At 47.6% G+C, this 24,578-nt stretch overlaps 1 protein-coding gene across 18 annotated transcripts in view; it reads left to right on the forward strand.

Moving 5' to 3' along the window:
- Positions 1-24,240, forward strand: part of LOC101115555 (ATP-binding cassette sub-family A member 6) — a 65,556-nt gene extending 41,316 nt beyond the window's left edge. For 12 of the 18 annotated variants that reach the window (XM_042256483.2, XM_060395071.1, XM_042256482.2 and 9 more), the window contains 17 exons: positions 2,206-2,313; positions 3,944-4,117; positions 4,343-4,456; positions 7,104-7,223; positions 8,639-8,716; positions 9,891-9,982; positions 11,515-11,632; positions 12,688-12,805; positions 16,479-16,570; positions 16,820-16,998; positions 17,831-17,906; positions 17,981-18,075; positions 19,183-19,302; positions 19,702-19,842; positions 21,856-21,935; positions 23,498-23,553; positions 23,688-24,240. In XM_042256483.2, coding sequence (XP_042112417.1) covers positions 2,206-2,313; positions 3,944-4,117; positions 4,343-4,456; positions 7,104-7,223; positions 8,639-8,716; positions 9,891-9,982; positions 11,515-11,632; positions 12,688-12,805; positions 16,479-16,570; positions 16,820-16,998; positions 17,831-17,906; positions 17,981-18,075; positions 19,183-19,302; positions 19,702-19,842; positions 21,856-21,935; positions 23,498-23,553; positions 23,688-23,789 — 1,863 coding nt within the window. In that variant the 3' untranslated portion in view covers positions 23,790-24,240. Of the gene's footprint in view, positions 1-2,205; positions 2,314-3,943; positions 4,118-4,342; positions 4,457-7,103; positions 7,224-8,638; positions 8,717-9,890; positions 9,983-11,514; positions 11,633-12,687; positions 13,978-16,478; positions 16,571-16,819; positions 16,999-17,830; positions 17,907-17,980; positions 18,076-19,182; positions 19,303-19,701; positions 19,873-21,855; positions 21,941-23,497; positions 23,554-23,687 lie in introns of those variants that run through there. The other 6 variants (XM_042256486.1, XM_042256488.1, XM_042256487.1 and 3 more) reach the window with 6 other exon arrangements.
- Positions 24,241-24,578: the final 338 nt, after the last annotated feature.

Here is a 24,578-nt window from a genome sequence, read left to right on the forward strand (position 1 = left end):
GGCTCCAGTCACATCACCTCCCCTTCGCCTTCTAACCCGGAAGGGACAGTGGCTTCCTTACCCTTGTTTCCTCCACTCTCCCCACCCGTGTAACCCTTGCGTGATTGACTTCCCTCTGTTTAAAGTACTGAAGGGGGTGAAGGCTTTCTGATTAGACCCCGACCGGTGCCCTGGAGGGATCTCCCGAAGCGGACCTGCCTGTTCCAAACCAGGAGGTTGGGAGAGCGAGAAACGCGATTGGAAATGGAGCCATCAGAGGCGTGAGCCCGGTCTGTGACGGAGGGCTGAGCTCAGTCTGGGCCTCCGCTGCCTTATGGCGCTGGGTGCACACGCAGACGGGGCAGACGGGGCTAAGCTGAAGCAGCCGCTGGCCGTGAGCGCTGGGCAGTGGCCGGACCAGGGGGTCTGAAGGGACCCTGCAGACAGGGGAGCCACCAGGTAGACCGAGGGGGCCACAGCCCCTCTTGGTCATTGAGTCTCCTCATTTTATTGCGTATTTGTTCAGGATCAAAACGGACCAAGGCCTCAAGGTTATTCTCTTAGACATCCCCGGAGGTGCATACCTTTCTCCTTCCAGCCATTCACAGAAAGACAGTGACGTGTTCTCCCATCTGCTGAAACATTAGAATTTGTAGATGTAGCTTCCAAAGCCTGAAGGAAAGTTTGAGAATGATTTTGAGACAGGCTACTACTGCCCTGGCCTCCTGTAATTAATCCTGGAGGCAGCCCTGTACCTGTCTGTGCTAAGTCGCTCAGTCGTGTCTGACTCTTTGTGACCCCAAGGACTGTAGCCCACCAGGCTCCTCTGTCCATGGGATTCTCCAGGCTGTTACTGCAGTGGGCTGCTGTGCCCTCCTCCAGGGGAACTTCTGGACCCAGGGATCAAACCCAAATCTCTTTAGCGCTCCTGCTCTGGCAGGCGGGCTCTTTACCACTAGCACCACCTGGGAAGCCCCCGCCCCGAGCTGAAGGCCAGACTCAGACCCCGGTTTGGGGGAAGTGAGTTCAAGTTTCTCTCTTTGATGGTGGGCTTAGTGCAGAGGGGTTTCCTTTCAAGTCTGTGCTTCAGAAGCTCCCACTCAGCTACCGGTATCTTCACCTCCTCATCACTAGGTTTGCTGGGGAAGACGGTTGCTCGGGCCTGAATGATCAACTTCTCTCATTGTTCCTCAATTATTATTTTTTGTATTGTGGTTTAAAAGAAGTCCCGTAACACAAAACCTTACCATCTAGTCATGTCTTAAAATGTCTTTATTTTTGATTGAAGGATAATCGCTTTCCAGTATAGTGTCGGTGTCAACACGGACCAGCCATCGGCATACATAGACCCCTCCCTCCTGAAACCCCCCGTCTCCCACCGCACCGCACCCCCGAGGCTGTCACCTCTGTTTCAGCTCCCTGAGCCGCACAGCAGATTCCACCAGCTATCATTTCATCTAAGCGTTTTTAAGGGTGCGCTTCGGAAGTGCTCAGTATGTTCACACCGTCGTGGGTCAGATCTCCGGAACTCTTCTGTCCTGCGGAATTAGCGCTTTATCTCTGCCAAACAAGACTCCCTGCTCCCCACCCCTCGCGGCCCCTCCTGACCCCCATTCTGCGGCTCTTTCTGGGAATCTGACCAGCACGTGTGTCTCGTGCCTGGCTTCCGTCCCGCTTCCCTGATACCCCCTCAGTTCACGCGTGTTGCAGCGTGCAACAGGACGTCCTCCTCTAAGGGCGAACAGTTCTGCCTGTGCACATCCGTTCATCTGCCTGAGGACTCATGGCTGCTTCTGTCCCCTTGGCTCGTGTGAAGAGCGCTGCTGTGAACAGTGCGCATGGGTCTCTACTTTCCGTTCTTCCGATACAGGCCCTGAAATGGTTCTGAGTCATTTTTCACTTCTGTTTTTTCCCTCGGAGTTGAAGCTTCACGTTGAGTGACCAGGAGCTTCTCCCCGCCCCTGCCCCCGGCCTCCGTGGGTGGAGATCGAGGAACTAGCTGTGCGTGTTTGATTTTTCAGTACTTCCAGAAGCACGGGCTTTTGTGAAGATCGGTATTTCTTTCCTTTTTTACAAATGCTCACTGGCTTTAAGCACTGCACTGTATGGATGTGGTTAATGAATTGTTTGTTGAGGTGGCATCGACTCGCACCGTCACGCCACGGCTTCCTGGTGTGACTCTGTGCTTCTGCTCGTGTGCCCACCAAGCGTGCCTTCTGTTCGCAGGGCCACGTGCTGCTCTGGACGGGGCTCCCCCAAGGCTCGTTCTTCTTGTTTTTTGTCACGTGCAGCCTGTCTCCTTACATCGCCATGAGCAGTGTCAGCGATTACAAAGTAAGAAGAGGGAGGAGGGCAGAAAAACACCGGGGCCCCAGTCATTCTGTGTTCAATGCCATGGGTTTTCTCACAGGAAGACACTGTAACGTGTTTAACTCGGATAATGCAGTTCAATATTATTTCCATCAAGTCAGAAAAGTTCAGAGAAGGCAATGGCACCCCACTCCAGTACTCTTGCCTGGAGAATCCCATGGACAGAGGAGCCTGGTGGGCTGCCATCTCTGGGGTCGCACAGAGTCGGACACGACTGAGCGACTTCACTTTCACTTTTCACTTTCATGCATCGGAGAAGGAAATGGCAACCCACTCCAGTGTTTTTGCCTGGAGAATCCCAGGGACGGGGGAGCCTGGTGGGCTGCCGTCTATGGGGGCGCACAGAGTCGGACACGACTGAAGCGACTTAGCAGCAGCAGCAGAGAAGTTACTTCTAAAAACACAAAGCGCTTGTGACTTCAAAATGATAGGAAAAGGGAAACAGTCTGGCGGGCACTCAAATTAATCTAAACCTTCAAAGGGGAATGTGATAAAACTTTCAACCACATTATTTCCTAACCACACGGAAGAAATCATTGATACTGAAATTGAGGACCGCAGTTAAGACTTTAATCCACTTGCCATTGTGCAGAATACAGTTTTTTGGTTGTATTTGTGTTGAGTCACACCCATTATGGAGGCAAGACAGTCCTATCAGATTTAAACAGGTCATCTCTTACCATCTGAGTCAGTAATCATCCAGGAGTATATTTAGATAATGGAGAATTTACTGTTCTCGGGATGACAAAATAGCATTTCTTTTGAAGGAGACTGATTCAGACTTTGATCATTAGGAGGCTACTGTTCTATTTATTCTTCGAACCTGCCAGATAAAACAATTCTCGTGTTTAAACGTCCACCTTGATGCAACTGGCTCTTCTGTCATCGGCTCCCTAAAAGCGGTGCACACGTAATTAAGATATTGAAAAAGTGAAAGTGAAAGTCGCTCAGTCGTGTCCGACTCTTGTGACCCCATGGACTATATAGTCCATGGAATTCTTCAGGCCAGAATGCTGGAGTGGGAAGCCTTTCCCTTCTCCAGGTGATCTTCCCAACCCAGGGATCGAACCCAGGTCTCCTGCATTGCAGGCGGATTCTCTACCAGCTGAGGCACAAGGAAAGCCCAAGAATACTGGAGTGGGTAGCCTATCCCTTCTCCCGTGGATCTTCCCAACCCAGGAGTTTAACTGGAGTCTCCTGCCTTGCAGGCAGATCCTTTACCAAATGAGCTAGCAGGGAAGCAGATTAAAATATTAAAATTTTAAAAATATTAGATTTTTTTAAAAATTTAGGGACTTCCCTAGTGGTCCAAGTGGTTCAGTCTTCGCCTTCCAATGCATGGGGTGCAGGTTCAGTATCTGGTCAGGAAGCTAAGATCCCGTGTGCCTGACAGCGAAAAAACAAAATAAAACAGAAGTGGTGTTGTGACAAGTTCAACACAGTCTTCACAAAATGGTTCACTTCAAGACACTTAAATCTTTTTTTAAATGTGTTAGAATATTAGATTATATTTACCGTTGAAAATCACCTGATGTGCTTTTTTCGGGATTTGAATTTCAACTGAATCCATGTTTCTGCTTTGGTTTCCCATCAGAAGAGAACCAAGTCCCAGCTGTGGGTCTCTGGCCTCTTCCCCTCTGCGTACTGGTGTGGGCAGGCGCTGGTGGATGTCAGCCTCTACAGTCTCATTCTCCTTGCCATGTATTTGATTTTCTACCTAGCAAACATGGTGTACATTTATCTCACAAGTCGAGTTATATTCGCTTTGGTAAGTAACAATGGCACAGACAATATCTTACACAGCAATTCCTAGTAAACTTTCGCGCTGATGTAGTTTCATACAGTCACGGTGTTTCCATTTTTAGTTTGTCATACACCCAAACAGAACCCTGCAGAGTGCGTGTGTAATGAGAAACGTAAGCAATGCTTGTAACCTCTCCCGCAGTTGGTATTTCATTTTTTTGACTCTGCTGTTTCTTTATATTATCTTCAGGTTGTCATGACGCTTGGTTATGCGGCTTCACTTATCTTCCTGACATACGTGATAGCATTTATTTTTCGTAAGAGGAGAAAAAATAGCGGCCTTTGGTCATTTTGCTTCTATGTAGTAAGTATTTACACAAACAGTTCCTTTTTAAACTTTCTTGCATCTGCACTGGCAGGCGGGTTCTTTAGTAGCGCCACCTGGGAAGCCCCTGGGGTTGCAGAAGAGCTGGACGTGACTGAGCGACTAAGCACGTAAGATCGCAGAAAACTTGGACGGAAAGGTTTTATCAAAACTCTGGGGCTGCCTGATCCCAGCATTTCAGGTGCTGTTTAGCTGAACTCCTCAGCTGCTGGCTGAATGTCTGTCTTGCATACACAGCTCTCAGTTCTTGGAGTAGGAGTCTTGAAACCACGAGAGGAACCCAACCAAAGTCTACCCGCTAAGAAAATGCGTATGGTGTCATGCACTGATTTCTGTAAGACGTTGGCAGTGGATCGTCCTGGTCAGCAGCTAGCTGTTGACTCACCCTTTCTCAGCAGACATCTCTAGGTGGTATTGGGTTGGCCAAAAAGTTAAGATGTTATGGAAGTACCCAAGCGAACCTTTTTGGCCAACCCAGTATTTCTCGGTATTCAGCTGGTAGTGTCTATAGAGATACTTTATTTGAAAGACTGATTTTGAGACAGTCATGAAAATTTGGTACACCAAAGTCTTTCCATTTGTACTTTGCCGTGAGAACTCTTTTTTTTTTTTTTTTCCAGCCAACAGACTTAATAATACTGCACAATGTAAACCCAGAAGCTGGGTAAGCGGAACAGATGTCAGTCTGACTGACAGTTGATTTCTTTTCAGCCCGTACTCTTGGTTTGCATACGTCCAGAAAAGGTGGACAAAACATCTGCGCGCACACTCTGTGTTTTCTTGTCGTTTTGGCTGTGAACAAAGTCTCTTTCGGGGCTGGCGTTCAGGCGGCATCAGGGTTCTTGGCCAGCAGGGCCTCTGACAGGTCTGCCCCTGCAGAGTGAGTGAGGACTCAGCCATCCTAGTGTGAGCAGCCTCGGAGCCGCTCTTTGAGCTTACTGGTCTTCAGTCCTAAGTCACCAGCAGCCCAGAGTCGCGCTTCCTTTTTCTTTATGTCTTTGCCCAGTCACTCTGTTGGCTCTCGTTGAGCAGAAACCGCTCCAGGCTGAGACTTAGTAAATGCGCTTCTAGACGAATGCCCGCTGCGGTGTGTCGAGGGAGAAGGCAGCCGTCGGGTTGCCAGGCACTCACCACTCACCCTGTCTGCACAGATGCAACAGCCTCTCAGATGAGGACTCACTCAGCTTCTCCGGTAGAACCGCGCCTCCCCCTTGGCTTTCGCTGCGGCAGCGGGCCTCTGCAGTGATGCTTTCAGTTGGGAAAAATGAGAAAGAGTTTTCTCAGCAGATTCCAAAGTGTGTCAACTACAGCAGCGTATGACAGCGCTTCCAGAACTCGAAACATCAGACGTTGCCAGAGTGGGGCTTCCGTGTCTCTCCACTTAGAGAGCAGAGACCGTCCCCCCGTCTCCCCCCGCCCCTCGGCCAGTTCTGGGCATAGTAAGGGATGCAGGGCTGGTGAGGACAGGCTTCCTCCAGCGCCTGGTAGAAGCGGGCTGGAGTCTGCACTGTCTTACCGTGAATTCCTCAGCAGCAAGTGAATAAACAAACAAACAAGGAAATTTGGCTTTGTTGTTTCTAAGGAGAGGCATGATGATACCAAGGCCTTTCCTGTTAGGTTTGTGGATTAATACGATGACTAAGACCTTCTCACTATCGTGTGAATAAGTGAGCCTTAGCAAATAAAGAACCACAGCAAAGAACTGAACTTTTGACACCGAAAAACTATATTTTTTCCAATCGAAATGTATCTACAAATGATTGGAGATCTTTTTTTCCCCTTTATTGCCTATTCATTGTAAATTTATTATGGATGAAAATAAGGCAAAGCAGTATTGCAAAAACAAAGTAAATTTTGCAAACTAAAAATTTCTTTCCTCACAATATGAAAAATACACCACAGTGTTACAGTGTCATACTTTCTGATTATTTCCCTTTTTCTTTACATTGTCAGTTTCATTTTTTATACCACTGAAAAGTAACCACATATTTACGGAAGATTGAAATGTCAGATTTGAAAAATAATGACGATTATCTAACATAATTCTCCTCATTTTATGGAAGGAAAAAATTATTCGGCTTTTGGATTGTTTTTCTTTGATGCTTTAATCCTTTATAATTTCTTTTCTTAAATTTTTTTTATTAAAGTGTAGCTCATTTGCAGTGTTGAGTTTAATTTCTGCTGTTCGGCAAAGTGGCTGTAAAATATATACTTTCTTTCCCGTCGTGGTTTATCGCAGGACATGGAGCGTCGCTCCCTGTGCACTGTAGCAGGACCTTGTTTATCCGTCCTGTACATAATAGTTTGTATCAAGTAGCCTATTTAAAGTCACACAAAAATTAGTGACCGACTCGGGATAAAACTGAGGTCTCAGCGAGTCTGAACAATTTAGCTCTCACCTTCGTCTCCAGATTTTCCCTCTAAGAATTTCCTGTTAGGAGCGGAAGGTCATCCACTTTCTCATAACAAAATCGCCTCCCTTCCCTCCTCCCCCTGGAAGGACTGTGCCTGCACGAGGGAAAGCTCCCATGTGTTTGATCAGCGCGCCTCCCACCTCACGCATTTCCTAAAGTATCAGTGCGCGGAGTGTGTGTGGCGGCACTAGCGTGTCCCCCTTGCCTCGCAGGTCACGGTCATCACATTCGGCATCATCATGCTATTTGCGCCCGACGTCCCTGTCCTGATAACCTGCATGACTTTAGTTCCCTCGGCAACCTTGAGTGGATTTACAGCTTTCTTGCAACAGGTAAGAAATGTTATCAAATGTGCCATTAATTTTGAATGTGCAGCCTATTAAAGTCCTTTGCCTGACTCTACAAAAACAGACAGCAGGCTGGTGTTTTCCTGGGAGCTGAGGTGGGAAAGGAGTAGGTGTCTCTTTGGGGTGGTGGAGATGTTCCTAAGCCGACTTGCAGTGATGCTCTTGCAGCTCTGCGAATCTACTAAAAAGCTTTGAATCGTACACTTAAAATGAATGAATTTTATGGCATGAGAATTTAACCACAATAAAGCCATTCTGAAAGCTTTGCCAGGAATTACCGGCGGGCAGCAGTTAAGACTCAGCACTTTTACGGTGGAGGGCCCAGGTTCAATCCCTGGTCAGAGAACTAAGATCCCAAAAAGCATACCAGGCAGCCAAAAACTAAAAATGAAAGCTTCTGCCATGTGCACTTTACAACACGTAAGCATTGTCAAATGTATTTAAAACGAATGCCAGATAGAAACACATCGCCTGATTCCTTGGGTATTCATTATCCAGTGTGAGCATATACTCCCACACAATACCACTTACTCATTGAGAAATAGAAGTGAGCTGATGCTGAAGCGCCAATACTTTGGCCACCTGATGCGAAGGTGGGGGAGGCAGGTGCGGGAGGCCAAGGCAGGGACGCAGGAGAGGGTGCATGGGGCGCTGAGGAGGCAGAGGCGCTTCACACAGGAAGAGCCGGACGGCGAGGCGAGCAGGAGAGCTCGGCCAGGAGCACGCCGTCTGCCAGGAGGTGGTGGCTTAAAGGGAGTCTCGAGGGCCCCCCGACCCCGTGTGCTCCCAGGGGCCCGGGAAGTCCGCTGCAGACTGTCCTTTCCCTCACTGGCACTGCCTGGAATTCCCTACTACAAACTCATTGCTTCACGCGGAGCGTTTCTCTCCTAAGGTGCAAGTCGCCCTGTGAGGTGAAGTACCCCAACCCACGTGTGTCACGCACACGGCTGGGGCGGAATGAGTGACTTTCTGAACGCGTTGCTGATGAAGAAAGAACCACAGGATGGGACTAATTATTGTGGTGGAAACAGTCGCCCCTGGGACCCAGGATGGCTCCTGGGGCCATTTAGGGCAAAGGTGGAGCCCTAGAATCATTCACCGTGTAGACCCCTCTGTCTGTTATGCTTGAGTAGACGGTCAGCAAACATTAAACCAAAATATCAAGGAAAAATAGAAGGAAGAGATGGACAGACTTAGGTCACCTCCCTGGAGAGGCAGGCAGGGTTGGGTAGGGGTCCTCTCTTTTCTCTGTGGGGAATTGCTTGTCACCAGGGCACAAAGGGGGAATCAGACTGAATGAGGGAAATCTCCAATATGTAAAATTCCCTGTTAATTAAATGCAAATAAGAATGCTGATGAATTTCCATTGAGCCTTTTTTTTTTTTTTTTGGTCTTTGCAGAGAATCTCTCAATACTGGATAAAATATCAAGAGGCAAATTATGACCTGAGTGCAGCTGACTTTCTAGTGTGCCTAATAGTAAGACGGCTTTTCTACCTCACTGCCCACTTTTTTGGGGGGGGTTATCATTTACTGTAGTAACTCTTTGATCTTGTCTGAAGTGTGCCAACTTTGAAAGTGTTTTTAAGATAGTCTTTGAAAAGCAATCACATTCAGATACGATTTTACGTTCTAGTTACTTCTTACATGCATAAATGGACTGTGTAAATCCAGAATGCCGTATAAAATTAGATTTTCTTGCTTATCCTGTCTACTGCCTCTCAAATCTGAGAGTTTGTAAAGAAATCCATGCAATACAACTTAAATCCTTTGCAGTTAGAGATAAACAAAGCAAAAGTAAAAAATAAAAATGAAAAGGGAAAATGATTATACCAGTGTATGTGGGCTGAAGAAAATTAGTGTCTTTGCATATATGGCAGTACTTTTCTAGGCATAGATCAAAACTAGTAGTCCTTGCCCTCATGGGGCTTCAATTCTGGTGGAAGGAGGCTGATAATAAACTAAGTAAATAACATGCTGTGCGAAAGGATGGACTTCAAAAATAAAAGCCCACAGGAGGCAAGGAAGTGAGCTGTGAGGACATCACGGGGAGGAATATTCCCGGAGGAGGCGGGAGAGTGACCCTGGCTTGATGCAGGCGGGTGGCCAGGTGGGTGGAACTGGGTAGCCACAGGGGAGAGTGAAGGTCCCAGAGGTAACCGAGCTGAGTGAGGGTGAACAGAGAGGGTGGCTTGTCGATCCTGGGTCACGTCCAGGACTTTGATCTTCCTTTGTGAGGGCGAGGAGCCAGTGGAGTTTTCAGGGAAGTGCCGTGATCTGGTCTATGCTCAAAATACAGCTCCCTCCCGTTGCTGTGTTGAGAGTAGATGTTTGGGGCAAGGGAAGAAGAGAGACCCACAGCCAGGGGCTGCGGTGTTACCGTCAGCGATTACGGCCCGGCAGGGTCGGGGGCAGCCCTGGGTTCCCGGTAACTTTGAAAGGAGAGGCAGGTCACCCGTGCTGACAGACCGGATGTCGGTTGTACAACAGGAAGAAGGAAAGAAGTCAGGTTCCCCGAGCTGGATTGCCACTATAGAACTGATCTGTACGCATGCCTCACACCTGTTTTATCTGAAGACAAAAGACCCAAACTATGATTCAGATGCTTCTGATGTGAACTCACCCCTCAGTGTAATTGTTTCTTTGCTCCTAGCCTTACTTTCAGGCTTTGCTCTTCATGTTTGTCCTGCGATGCCTAGAAGCAAAATGTGGAAAGAAAATAATGCAAAAGGATCCTGTTTTCAGGTTGGGATAAAAGTTAATTTCATACTTCATATTGCATTTTAATATTCCTAGAGAGTGGCTGCACCCCCAGCCTCTTAATGCTGATTTGTATGACAGTATGAATAGCATGCTGATTTTCGGCATGGCCGATGGGTTTCTGGCTGAACTGCCAGGAAACGGGACACCTAGGCAGGGGCTTCCCTTGTAGCTCAGTCGGTAAAAGAATCTTCCTGCAATGCAGGAAAGCTGGGTTTGATCCCTGGGTCGAGAAGAATTCCTGGAGAAGGAAATGGCAACCCACTCCAGTATTCTTGCCTGGAGAATCCCAAGGACAGAGGAGCCTGGCGGGCTACAGTCTATGGGGTGGCGAGAGTCGGACACGACTGAGTGACTGAATCACCCCCACCAGGCAGAGCTCTGCCAGTAGTCAGCTGAAGGGAGCTTTCAAGCTCTCAAAAATTGAATGAGAACTCAAATACTTGTTTGACTTAATATGCATAGAATGCTAGATTTCTGACTAAAAAAAAAAAAATAGATATTCTGTAAGCAAGAAAGGGTTACTGTATAGCACAGGAACCTGTGGTCAATATCTTATCATAAGGAACAAAGGAAAATAATCTGAAAAATAATAAATCTATGTACGTGTAACTGAATCACCTTGCCGTGCGCCTGAAACATTGTAAGTCAACTCTACTTCAATAGAATATATATACTGAGAAAAGCATTTTAATGAGAACTCAAATATGCCCTTTTCCCACTCAAGAGGCTCACACATGCCCGACCAGAGGGTTAGGATGGAGTTGGTTCGGCAGCACAACTCAGAGCGTTCCAGCAGGGGAGGGACTCTAGCAAGGGTCACAGTCAAGACAGGAACACTGGGGTGGGGGGGCTGCCATTCCCTTCTCCAGGGATCTTCCTGACCCAGGGATCGAACTCAGGTCTCCGGCACTGCAGGCAGCTTCTGAGCCACCAGGGAAGCGCCAAACAGTGAAGGATACCAGGCAGATACTGGGTGTGAGTAACATGGGCTCAGAGTCAGCAGAGAAGAATGCAGGGGACCTGATTTTCAAAGCTGAGAAATTTGAAAGGGTCAGAGACACTCGTTAGGAGAACCACAGCAACACAGAGAAGGGGATTCGACTGCAGGGGTGGACCTTCCTGGCAAAAGGAGACTTGCTGGCCATAGTCAGCCCCATCACCAGCTTGTTGAAAGGACCACGGGGAAGTCACAGAGAAGCTGACTTCTTTTAGCTTTTTGCTTTGTATGATGGTGCGGCCAACCCCAGTGCTATAGTTTCAGGTGAGGAGCAAAGCACCTCCAGCCGGCATATGCCTGTATCCGTCCCCCTCAGGCTCCCCGCCCGTCCAGGCTGCCGCACGATGCTGAGCTCCCTGGACGTGCAGCAGGAGCTCGTCGGTTACCCGCTTTAACTATAGCTGGGTGTGCAAGTCTGTGGGGGCGCGTGGAAGGGATAGTTAGAGAAGCTGATATTTGAGGCATCTTTGACACCTACCAAAAAAATCGCATGCTGTCTATTTCATCTTTTCTGTAGAATTTCCCCCCAAAGCAGAGATGCTCGTTCAAATACAGAAAAACCTGTAGCTGAAGACGAAGATGTCCAAGCAGAAAGAATAAGAACAGCCACCGCCCTGAACACGTCAATAGAGGAGGTGGGGACGCAAGCGGCAGAATGGGTGTTAGTGGAGTGCTCAGCAGCTCAGGAGTAGAGGTTGATGTGCTGGGTTTTGTTGAGAAAGTCTGGAGTTGGGTGTGTGTCGTGCTCAGCGGTGTCTGACTGTGTGACTGTAGGGACGGCAGCCCGCCAGGCTCCCCCGTCCCTGGGATTCTCCGGGCAAGAACGCTGGAGCGCGCTGCCATGCCCGCCTCCGGGGGAATCTTCCCAACCCAGGGACTGAACACGCGTGGCTTGCATCTCCTGCACTGCAGGCGGGTTCTTTACCACTGAACCACCAGGGAATCCATGCATTTATGTAACGCCTCAATATGCAGGCACTTCTTTCGAAGTCCTTGATGCTCCAAGAAGAATGCCAATCACACTGGTTTCATCTTTTTTTGTTCGTTTGTTTGAGAAAAATGGCCTTGGATGTGTAGAGCTGCAATTTCAAACCCCCAGTTTCATGAGTCAAAGAATTTACGTGAGATTTGTTATAGAATGCCGGGTAGAGATTAAGATTTTAAGGATTACTCTTTGATTTTGATGTGGGAGGTATTCACATGAGTTTAGATACTTCTGTTATTGAAAGGCAAGCAGCCAGCCTGAAATGATGCTTTTTGATACTCATTTGATACTAATGATACTCAGTCCACTGATTTTTTGTTTGTTTGTCTCATAGATAAGTTTATTTGTGATATAGTTTAGATTCCACGTAGAAGTGACTTCATGTGACATTTGTCTGTATCTTTCTGACTCACCTTCACTTAGTGTGACCATCTCTGGGTCCACCCATGTTGCTGCAAACGCCATGATTTCATTCTTTTTATAACTGAGTAATATTTATATTCTTTACTCACTCATCTGTTTTTAGCAAGAAGCATTGTCAGCACCCACGAGTGCATGCTACATTTGAGACAAGCAACGTGGATTGCCCTCGACGCAAACATGCTTTGGTTCATGACAGAGGGCAAGAGAGGTTCCAGGAGGCAGAGCACAGAAATGAAAAGTGACTGCTGCTTAAGAAGAAACTCACGCTGTTCTCTGTTCCAGAAACCGGTCATAATTGCTAGCTGTCTGCACAAAGAATATGCAGGCCAGAAGAAAAGGTGCTTTTCAAGAAGGAGGAAGAAGACAGCAGTGAGAAACATCTCCTTCTGTGTTAAAAAAGGTTCGGAACAGTCACTGTTTAAATTCGCCGTTATTTTTAGAAATAATACCCCCTGAACATCGAGGTTATCGACGCCGCTGTATTCGCTGAAGTGTTCATTCACTCATTCAGCATATGTCTTTCTGAGTGTGCCAGGGGCTGTTTAAGAATCCGGAAAGATAATTATGAAACAAAGAGACAAATGCATGACCTCTTAGCTTTTGCATCCCCAGAGGGGTCACTAGACAAAAATGACTTATCAAGAGAAGTTTCAGATGTCACACTGGCAGGTTCTACGGGGAACATTCAAATCTGAGAAATGACCTGAGTGACTCGGGGCCACGCTCACTTGGGGCTGGAGGCGGAAATCCTCAGTCGCTCAGTCGTGTCCTACTCTTTGCGACCCCATGGACTGTGGCCCACCAGGCTCCTCTGTCCATGGAGTCTCCAGGCAAGAATACTGGAGAGGCTTGCCATTCCCTTCCCCAGGGATCCCCCCAACACGCGGATTGAACCCAGGTCTCATGCACTGCACGTGGATTCTTTACCATCTGAGCCACCAGGGAAGCTTAGGGTTCAGTCAATCAGTTCAGTCGCTCAGTCCTGTCTGACTCTTTGCGACCCCATGAATCGCAGCACGCCAGGCCTCCCTGTCCATCACCAACTCCCGGAGTTCACCCAAAACCACGTCCATCGAGTCCGTGACGCCATCCAGCCATCTCATCCTCTGTCGTCCCCTTCTGCACCTGCCCCCAATCCTTCCCAGCATCAGAGTCTTTTCAAAGGAGTCATCTCTTTGCATGAGGTGGCCAAAGTATCGGAGTTTCAGCTTTAGCATCAGTCCTTCCAATGAACACCTAGGACTGATCTCCTTTAGAATGGACTGGTTGGATCTCCTTGCAGTCCAAGGGACTCTCAAGAGTCTTCTCCAACACCACAGTTCAAAAGCATCAATTCTTCAGCGCTCAGCTTTCTTCACAGTCGAACTCTCACATCTATACATGACCACTGGAAAAACCATAGCCTTGGCTAGATGGACCTTTGTTGGCAAAGTAATGTCTCTGCTTTTTAATATGCTGTCTAGGTTGGTCATAACTTTCCTTCCAAGGAGTAACTGTCTTTTAATTTCATGGCTGCAGTCACCATCTGCAGTGATTTTGGAGCCCAAATAATAAAGTCTGACACTATTTCCACTGTTTGCCCATCTATTTCCCATGAAGCGATGGGACCAGATGCCATGATCTTCGTTTTCTGAATGTTGAGCTTTAAGCCAACTTTTTCACTCTCCTCTTTCACTTTCATCAAGAGGCTTTTTAGTTCCTCTTCACTTTCTGCCATAAGGGTGGTGTCATCTGCATGTCTGAGGTTATTGATATTTCTCCCGGCAATCTTGATTCCAGCTTGTGCTTCTTCCAGCCCAGCGTTTCTCATGATGTACACTGCATAGAAGTTAAATAAGCAGGGTGACAATATACAGCCCTGACATATTTCTTTTCCTATTTGGAAGCAGTCTGTTGTTCCATGTCCAGTTCTAACTGTGGCTTCCTGACCTGCATACAGATTTCTCAAGAGGCAGGTCAGGTGGTCTGCTATTCCCATCTCTTTCAGAATTTTCCACAGTTTATTGTGATCCACGCAGTCAAAGGCTTTGGCATAGTCAATAGAGCAGAAATAGATGTTTTTCTGGAACTCTTTTGCTTTTTCCATGATCCAGCAGATGTTGGCAATTTGATCTCTGGTTCCTCTGCCTTTCCTAAAACCAGCTTGAACATCAGGAAGTTCACAGTTCACGTATTGCTGAGGCCTGGCTTGGAGAATTTTGAGCATTACTTTACTAGCATGTGAGATGACTGCGATTGTGTGGTAGTTTGAGCATTCTTTGGCATTGCCTTTCTTTCGGATTGGAATGAAAACTGACCTTTTCCAGTCCTGTGGCCACTGCTGAGTTTTCCAAATTTGCTGGCATATTGAGTGCAGCACTTTCACAGCATCATCTTTCAGGATTTGAAACAGCTCAACTGGAATTCCATCACCTCCACTAGCTTTGTTTGTAGTGATGCTTTCTAAGGCCCACTTGACTTCACATTCCAGGATGTCTGGCTCTAGATGAGTGATCACACCATCGTGATTATTTTAGTCATGAAGATCTTTTTTGTACAGTTCTTCTGTGTATTCTTGCCACCTCTTCTTAATATCTTCTGCTTCTGTTAGGTCCGTACCATTTCTGTCTTTTATCGAGCCCATCTTTGCATGAAATGTTCCCTTGCTATCTCTAATTTTCTTGAAGAGATCTCTAGTCTTTCCCATTCTGTTCTTTTCCTCTATTTATTTGCATTGATCACTGAGGAAGGCTTTCTTATCTCTTCTTGCTATTCTTTGGAACTCTGCATTCAGATGCTTTTATCTTTCCTTTTCTCCTTTGCTTTTCGCCTCTCTTCTTTTCACAGCTATTTGTAAGGCCTCCTCAGACAGCCATTTTGCTTTTTTGCATTTCTTTTCCATGGGGATGGTCTTGATCCCTGTCTCCTGTACAATGTCACGAACCTCATTCCATAGTTCATCAGGCACTCTATCTATCAAATCTAGTCCCTTAAATCTATTTCTCACTTCCACTGTATAATCTTAAGGGATTTGATTTAGATCATACCTGAATGGTCTAGTGGTTTCCGTAGCTTAGGGTTAGGGAAGACTTTTCTTGAGCAGAGACGGTTAGGCCAAATCCAGGTGATGACAGGCTTCAGGTCGGTGTAGTGATAAAGAACCCACCTGCCAGCACAGGAGACATGAGAGACCTGGGTTCAGTCCCCGGGTCGGGAAGATCCCCGGAGGAGGGCATGGCAACCCACTCCAGTATTCTTGCCTGGAGAAACCCATGGACAGAGGAGCCTGGTGGGCTGCAGTCCATGGGGGTCACACAGGGTCAGACACGACTGAAGCAACTTGGCACAGCTCAGCACTAGATGATAAGAAGGTACCAGCTATGTTCGAGTGCAGAGATAAGAGCATCCCAGACAGAGGAAACAGCGAGGGCTCAGACCCAGGCGTGCCTTTGGAGTGGGTAAGGCGCTCAGAGGGGCCAGCAGATGCTCTGTGATCAGAAGGGATGCTCTCAGAGGTGAGCTGTGCCCGCAGGGTCCGGCGTGAACAACAGCGGAGTTTAGATTTCAGGCCAGTTGAGCAGACTGCCTCTAGAGGGTTTTTGTCACCATTTAATTGATACTTTGAAAAATATTTCACCCTGGCTATTATTTGTCCATGAATTTGGGTGGTGGACCCGTTAAGAGGCTTTCATATCATCGTACCATCTCAGATGAAAGATGAGAATGACTCAGACACAGGTGGTCGAGTTTGAGACGGAGAAAAGGTGCCTGGCTCCCCAGGTTTGGGAATTGCTTAGGTCCTCAGCAGGTCAGCCGTCTGCCGTATAAAAAATTATGGGCACCTTTTTCCACTGGAAAAGTAATCTGAAAAAAGACCCATATATGGACAGCAAATGTCAGTCTCTAAGCTTTTTTTCAAAATGTTTTATCTAATTATAGGGGTTACAGAACATGTTTTGGCGACATGAATTACACATATGATGTAAATTTCAAAATGGCAATGGAGCTGAACATGTATCTCAGAAAGCTGCTGAAGAAGCAGATTTATGTTATTGTTTGACTTCCAGTCCTGATGGCGGGTGCCTCTCTTTCAGGAGAAATTTTGGGGTTGCTGGGACCTAGCGGTGCTGGTAAAAGCTCGTCTGTCAGAATGATATCTGGGATGACGACGCCAACGGCTGGAGAGGTAGCGTAGCGCAAATGAAGATGCGATTTCCGCTCCCCAAGTAGACATGCTGTAACGGAGGTGACGTCCTTGTGAGGCTGTGCTGGGAGTCGTTTAATAGCTTCCTGTAATAAATACACGGGGTGACTTCTGTAGTATTTCTTCGATGTTCCAAAACTTGAGGCATTCGTTAGCCGCAGGTCAGTTTCTTGAGGAATCACGTGGCTGAAGACGGGCTTGCACGTTTCTGAAACCAGCGCACTTTCTCAGGTGGAGCTGACGGGGTACGGTTCGGATCCGGGTCAGCAGGGGGACGCCAGCATCCGGTTCCTGGGCTACTGTCCCCAGGAGAACGTGCTGTGGCCCAGCCTGACCACGCGCGACCATCTGGAGGTGTTTGCCGCCGTGAAAGGGCTGCAGCGAGCAGACGCCCGAGTGGCCATCTCACGGTACTGCACGCCCGTGAGGCTCCTCTGTGCCAAGGCTGATAAGGAGCGGGTAGTAGGGGGCCATCTCCATCTTCCGGGAGCAGCAGGGGTGGAGCGGGGATGGAGGCCAGGGGCCAAACCCTGCATCCCCGGCTGGGGGGCATTTAACAGTAAACGGCGTAGAGTAGCTGTCAGTGTTCAATGAAACATAGGGTATCACTAACATGTGGAATCTAAACTGTGGCACAAACGAACTTCCCGAAGACACAGGAATAGACTCACAGAGAACAGACTTGTGCTTGCCCGGGGACCCGGAGATATGGAGGGATGGAGAGAGAGCCTGGGCTTGGCAGGTGCCAGCTCTCACACACAGAATGGATGAATAACAAAGCCCTGCTGTACAGCCCAGGGGACTCTAGTCAGTATCCTGGGTTAGACCGTAAGGGAAAAGAATATGGAAAAGGCCGTGCATTCGTGTAGCTGACTCACTGTGCTGTGTGGCAGAAATTAACACGACATTGTAAATCAGCTACGGTTCAACAAAATAAATTGAAAAAATGTTGACTGAATGAATGATCATGAATAATCACCTATTTCATGAGAATTCAAGTTAGTTTTAAAATTTTTTTATGAGATGTAAATCTTTCATATTCAGAATAAACTTTATTCTTTGATGGTTAGATTTTTAATTTTTTTTTTTAATTGGAGGAGAATTGCTTTGCATCGTTGCATTGACGGTAAGTTCTGAGAGTGATGGCGCCAAGGAGGGGCCCGGGGCCGTAACCCCTGCGTATGGTTTACCTTCTCTCCACATCGCCTCCTGATCTCACCGTCTGACCCTGTTTCCCGCCAGGCTGGTGGACGCCTTCAAGCTGCAGGGACAGCTGAACGTTCCCGTGCAGAAGTTACCGGGAGGGGCCGCCAGAAAGGTGCGTGTGTCCCGCGGGCTTCCTCTGCGGGTGGCGGGTGGTGGCAGGAACAGCCCCCTGTCTCTGCCTTGCAGCTGTGTTTTGTGCTGAGCCTCCTGGGAGACCCACCCATCCTGCTTCTGGATGAGCCGTCCACGGGCTTGGACCCCACGGAGCAGAAGCAGCTGTGGTGAGCAGTGCCCGCAGGGCCAGGAGGAGGGGCCTTCCATGAAAGGAGCATTTTCAAGCTGACCTTGGAAATGCAGATCCACTGACCCCTAGCTGAGTGGAGACAACTCGCAGGACCAGGAAAACCAGTGTTTAACAAGTAGATTCTCCCAGGGGCTTCCCTGGTAGCTCAGCAGTAAGGAACCCGCCTGCCGACAAAGGGGACGGGAGTTCGGTCCCTGGGTTGGGAAGATCCCTGGAGGAGGGCATGGCAACCCGCTCCAGTGTTCTTGCCTGGGGAGCCCCGTGGACGGGGAGCCTGGCGGGCTCAGGCATGACCGAGCAGCTGAGCAGCGCATCCCCTCATAGGGCACCAGCTTCAAGCGGCGTTCACGTGGGGTTAGAAAACCTCTCAAGATCTTTCTGGCATTTTAGGTCTTGCGATTTGGAATGTAGATTAATTTTGCCAATTATTGAGATGTCTGTAACTTTTTTCTTAGAAACTATTAGCTTGCTTATACATTTTCCTCCTTTGCTTCCCCCCGCCCCGCCTTTACCTAACCTGTTAAATTTGTTGATCTAGATTTTCTTTTAATAGTTTTTAAATTCTTCTTATGTTCCTATCGAGGACTTTATATTTGGAGTTATAAAACCCTCCAATCCACGTTCATATTTGTGCCTGTCCAGTATTTTCCCAACCTTTTAAAAGAACTTTGTTATGGAAATTTTATACAAATGGAAAGAGAATCATATATGACTCTATTAGCCAAATGCTCTCCATGTAAGGCCCATCTGTCTTCGTCTTTGCCTCCACCCACTTCCTTTTGCTGCTTTCCAATTATTTTGAAGCAAATAGTAGGCAGCATGTCCTTCATTTATGAACATTTCAGTGAACGCCTGCTAAAGAAATGAAATTTTCTTTTTTTTAGCTTAACCAGAATGCCATTAACACACCTAAAAACACCTAAAAACTTTTATCAAAACCTTGTATGTAATCACATTTTCCTGTTTGTTTTTTTAAGTTTAGAATTTAAATATGATTCATGAATTGTATTTTATCTGTAAAATTTCCCTTCCGTCTCTATTCTCTCCCTTTTAAAATACGGCGTTACTGTTGGGGCTCATTCAGGCAGACGATCCAGAGGGCCGTCAGAAACACGGCGCGGGGGGCCCTGCTGACCACCCACTCCATGGCCGAGGCGGAGGCCGTGTGCGACCGTGTGGCCGTCATGGTGTCCGGCAGGCTGAGGTGGGTGCCGGCCAAGCCTGCCCTGGATTTCTAAACGAGGCTTGCTATGAAAGGGCCAAGCTTGCCCAGTGGCTCAGCGGTAAAGAATCCGAGATGCAGGTTGGATCCCTGGTTCTGGACGATCCTCTGGAGAAAGAAATGGCAGCCCTCTCCAGTGTTCTTGCCTGGAGAATCCCATGAGCAGAAGAGCCTGGCGGGCTGCAGTCCACGGGGTCGCAGACACCTGGACGCAACTTAGCCACTAACCCAGCAGCAACGTGAAAAGGGCAAAGCCACTGTAACCAGCTGACACTCTCCCCCCTCCCTCAGGGACCCCTTTCCCTAGACCTGAAATTTAGGAGTAACAGGACAAAACCCCGGGGCGAGGTTTTCCCAGCACGTCTTCCTTCTCGTTTACAGATGCATCGGCTCCATCCAACACCTGAAAAACAGCCTCGGCAAGGATTACATTCTGGAATTAAAGCTGAAGGAGGCTTCCCAGGGGATGTCAGTCCACACGGAGGTCCTGCGGCTTTTCCCTCAGGCCGCCCAGCAGGAAAGGTGAAGGCGCTCTTGGTTGTGGAGGAGCAGGTTGGCTTTTCCCATCCATGGTTCCTTCTCTGCTCCGTGAGCACTTCAGGGCGATGAGACTTCAGCATCAAGGGAGGGACCTCAGAAACAGATTTAAGCCTTCCCCATCATAGGAGATTTGTGAGAGTCCCCAGAAAGATGTGCCCCCCTCCCCCACAGGGAGGCCTGGGGACACTGGCCTGGGCCTCTGCGGCCACCCAAGGCTGGTCCCCAGGTCTGGAGCGGGACTTGGAAAAACCAGAGAGGCAGTTCTGCTGACCTGAATCTTCACAGAAGCGCAGCCAGCCTGGGACACCTTCCCCAGGCTTCCCTGTAAATATTTAAAAGATGTAAATATTTACCATTTTAAAGACACAACTGTTTAGGGTGAATCGGCCCCATCGGAAACAGCAATTGGGATCATCAAAGCATGTCCCTTTAGTGGAATTTTCCTGCCTCACAGTGAAGAACAGAAGGGAGCGTGTTTGTGAGCATAGAGGCAGAGGGGTGTGGTTTTTTAAGGGGAGGGCAGGGAGCTGGAGCAGGAGCTGAATTTGAAATTCCTTGTGGGGAGAAGCCACGGAAGAAGCAGGGCGTAACACCCAGTACAAAGTCACGGAATTATCTAGCGGGGTGCGGGGACGCAGACTCAGCCCCGTTCCCAGACCCTCGAGCCGCAGCTTTGATGCGGATGGAGAGGCAGGAGAGGCGGGCTGGGTGGAGACCAGGGTCTGAGCGGCCGGGGGCTTCACAGTCTGTCTGGAAGGAGCCGTGCATGGGCCTGAGGTGACGGGGGCAGAAATCAGCCCCGGCACTTCCTCTCCTTCGAGCTGGGTCAAATGCAGGTTGGCACAAGCCGTCGGCCTGCCTCCCTCTACAAGGATTGCTGCTGCAGCTGCGGCCCTCCAACACCCCCGAGAGCGTTCCAGGGGAGGGCAGGCATGAGGCATCTGTGCTCCGGGGAAACAGCTCCGGTCCTCAGATGGTTAGATGTTCTCAGGAGCCCATTTTACGAGCCCAGCTCTTGCACCTCCCCACATCTAGAAAAGCACTAACCTCCTTTATGGTGATGACGGCTCCTCGTGGTCAGCAGCAACCATCACGAGACCAGCAGAATCCTCTGCCAAAAAAAAACACGTTCCTGATTGCACGTACCCCCCCTCCACCAGAATCACCTCCATGCCGACCTTGCCCCGTGCCTCTTCGGAGCAGTGTCTCTGAGCGACCTCAGGCGCTGCCTCTCAGGCGATAGTCCCCATTTTGCCCCAAATCAAACTTGACTCACAACTCTCATGTCGTGCTTTTCTTTTTCACATGTAAAGCCGTCTCAGTCCCCTCACTGTTACGACCCTCACTCTCAACCATGTGTCTCTTGCCTTTGCTTTCTGGTTACGAGGATGACATGTTGGGATTAGTTCTAAATTACTCAAACTCATCAAAGGGATTCATTCAGAATGCCTGTGTTGCACGAGAAAAAGGTTTGAATAAACTAAACTGAGCGTTGTTGTTCAGTTGCTAAATGGTGTCTGACTCTTTGCAACCCTGTGGACTGCAGCATGCCAGACTCCCCTGTCCTTCACGGTTTCCTGGAGTTTGCTCAAATTCATGTCCATCGAGTTGGTGATGCCATCCAACCGTCTCATCCTCTGTTGCCCTCTTCTCCTGCCCTCCATCTTTCCCCGCATCAGGGTCTTTTCCAGTGAGTCAGCTCTTTGCATCAGATGGTCGAAGAACTGGAGCATAAATGTAATTATACTGGGTCATTTCCAGGAGAATTATCTCCAGCCGCCAGCCAACAAAACCACTGCAAGAAATAGCTATTGAAATTTATCTTATTGTTTCATATTGAAGCCAAGTGTTAATTTGCATTCATTTTATCTGTTAATAAATTTTTTAAATAATAAAATTTATTTACTAACTTTTAACATCAGCATTTTTTTTTTTTTGATGGTCATTTTCCCCCTTGAAACTCAAGATCAAGTGTGACACTGTTTCTGCCTCCAGGTACTCCTCTTTCTCGGCTTACAGACTGCCTGTGCAGGACGTTCAGCCCCTCTCCCAGGCCTTTCACAAGTTAGAGACAGGTAAGAATGGCCATTTTTAAGTAAAACCTTTGAAGAATTAGTTCTTACCTTAATTATGTTCATCCTTCAATTGATGTACAGTTGATTTACACTATTATATTTGTTTCAGGCCTACAAAGTAGTGGTTCAAAGCTTTTGTAGATTATACTCGCTTTAAAATTAGTGTAGAATACTGGCTGTATCCCCTGGGCTGCACAGTATATCCCTGTAGTTTTTACTCTATGTGAGATATTTATAACACAGCTTACCTTCTTTATCCGTGCATCTGTCGATGGACACTTAGTTTGCGTCCCTATCTTAGCTATTGTAGACAGCACTGTTTTTGAACATTGGAGTGTATGAATCTTCTTGAATTGGTGTTTTCACTTTCTTTAGCTATATATCCAGGAGTGGGATTTCTAGATCACAGAGTAATTCTATTTTTAGAACAAGCTGCAAGCTAGGAGACATTGGTAAAGCTACGTAACCCCTGTGTGTCTAGATGGCTCGTCTCTAAGTGAAAGGTAGTATCAGTGGCCACTTGGCAGAATTACCAGGAGGACTTGAGTAAGTTCATCTGGAAGAGCCCAGGACGGTGCCCGACTCCTCATGTTTGAGACGAAAGAACTCTCTGGCTTGCTTTCTTGCTCTTCCCAACACTCCAGATACGCCTGCCTACTCCTGCGCCAGGCTTCACACTCCAATCCTTCTTCCCGGAATTCTGCTCCTTAAATACCCAGGCTGTTCCTCGCTCCTTTTAGGTTTCTGCTCAATTATCACCTTACTGCTGTGGCCTTCCTTAAAACCATCCTGGAAAAAGAGCACCAACATCCCTTATTTCCTAGATATATCTTTTCTCCAGAGTAGCTACTATTATTTACTTTATTGCACATGTAAGTGCCTCTTTAGGATGCGAACGGCATGAAGGCAGAGGTTCAGGCTTTGCCTCATCTCTACTGCTCCGTCCCTGGCACCCAGGGGTGGCTCGTGCACAGAGGAGCCTCAGTGTGTAAACGGTGAGCCGTGCACCCGTGAGTGTGGAGTGCATCTGATGGCCAGTCTCACGCAGATTTCCTGGTGGGGAAGCCCGGCAGAGAGACAGGCCTTCAGAGGAGCTGGCCGTAGCACAGTGACGCAGGACTTTGAGATCTTTTTAAAGGGAATGCGATGGAACTGCAACCTTCCTCGTGTGTAAGAATGTATCGGTGAATTCCTCAGCCCCTCAAGGAACTTAGCTGGCTCCCCAAGATACACCTACTAAGTAATAGGTTGGCTATGAAGTTCGTTTGAGTTTTTCCATAAGATGTTACGAAAGAACTCTGTGGCCCACCCAGTAGTAAACCATATTATCGGTAAGTAACGTGAGAAAATTCTAATGTCAAGATGAGTTTAATTTGTATTTATACCGACACTATGACTTTTCACTTTCATTCTTTCACCGAGCATTTGCTCATTCCGTTCTGTGTCCCATTTATATTGATTACTGGCACTTTTATTTCAGATGACTTTGAAAAGATGGTTGGTAATAAATAAATTGCAAGCATCTACTACCAGTCTTTTTTTTTTTTTTTTTTTTTTTTCAGTGAAACGTAACTTTAACCTGGAAGAATACAGCCTCTCTCAGTGCACCTTGGAAAAGGTGAGTCGCCCCGTGTGATCTGGCGTCTTGTTTCTGTAAATTTCACATAAAAGTCCCATGTATATCCCCTGTTTCTTTTGAAGCCAATCAACAGCTTGCTTATTGTTTTTCCTTCTTCTTCGCCTCCCATTCAGGTGTTCATAGAACTTTCTAAGGAGCAGGAGCTGGGAAATGTCGATGAAGAGGTTGATACAACCATGAGATGGAAACTCCTCTGCCCCTCAGAGGGCCCGTGAAGCCTCCAGCCTGATCATTCTCTGTTGATGTGATTTCAGCTCATGTCATATGTAACAATTAGCAGCATATATAGTTTTAAAACGGCTTCCCAGTTGGTGCTAGTGGTAAAGAACTTGCCTGCCAATGCAAGAGACACAAGAGACATGGGTTCCATCCCTGGGTTGGGAAGATCCCTTGGAGGAGGGCACGGCAACCCACTCCAGTGTTCTTGCCTGGAGAACCCCCTGGCCAGAGGGGCCTGGTGAATAGCACAGGGAACCTGCGCTCAGGGCTCTGTGGTGACCTGAATGGGAAGGAAATCCAAAAAGGAGGAGTTGTATGTATATGTGTAACTAACTCTCTTTGCTGTACTGTGGAAACTCTCACAATATTGTAAAGCAACTATCCTTCAATAAACATGAATAACAGACATAGATTTTATAAAGTAAAAAAATAAAAAGTTTTAAATTATGTAGTGGAAAGGTTGTTTATGTGCGGTGTGAAACAGATTGCTTTCCAATTTCAAGATGGTGGTTAGGCAAAAGGTAAGACAGGGAAAATATATCTCAAAGACCTAGTAAACTTCCAGTAAAAAAAAATTGACTAGAAGGCAGGCCATATTTGACCAATGTATTAGCTGAAAATTTCCTAGAGCTTAAAAACAGATACAAGTTCTTTGACATTTTTTTAATGGAAGTATAGTTGATATATGGCGCTTCTCTGATAGCTCAGTTGCTAAAAAACCTGCCTTCAATGCAGGAGACCCCCATTCAATTCCTGGGTCAGGAAGATCTGGAGAAGGGAAAAGC

Source organism: Ovis aries, chromosome 11 (assembly GCF_016772045.2).
Source record: "Ovis aries strain OAR_USU_Benz2616 breed Rambouillet chromosome 11, ARS-UI_Ramb_v3.0, whole genome shotgun sequence".
Lineage (NCBI taxonomy): Eukaryota > Metazoa > Chordata > Mammalia > Artiodactyla > Bovidae > Ovis > Ovis aries.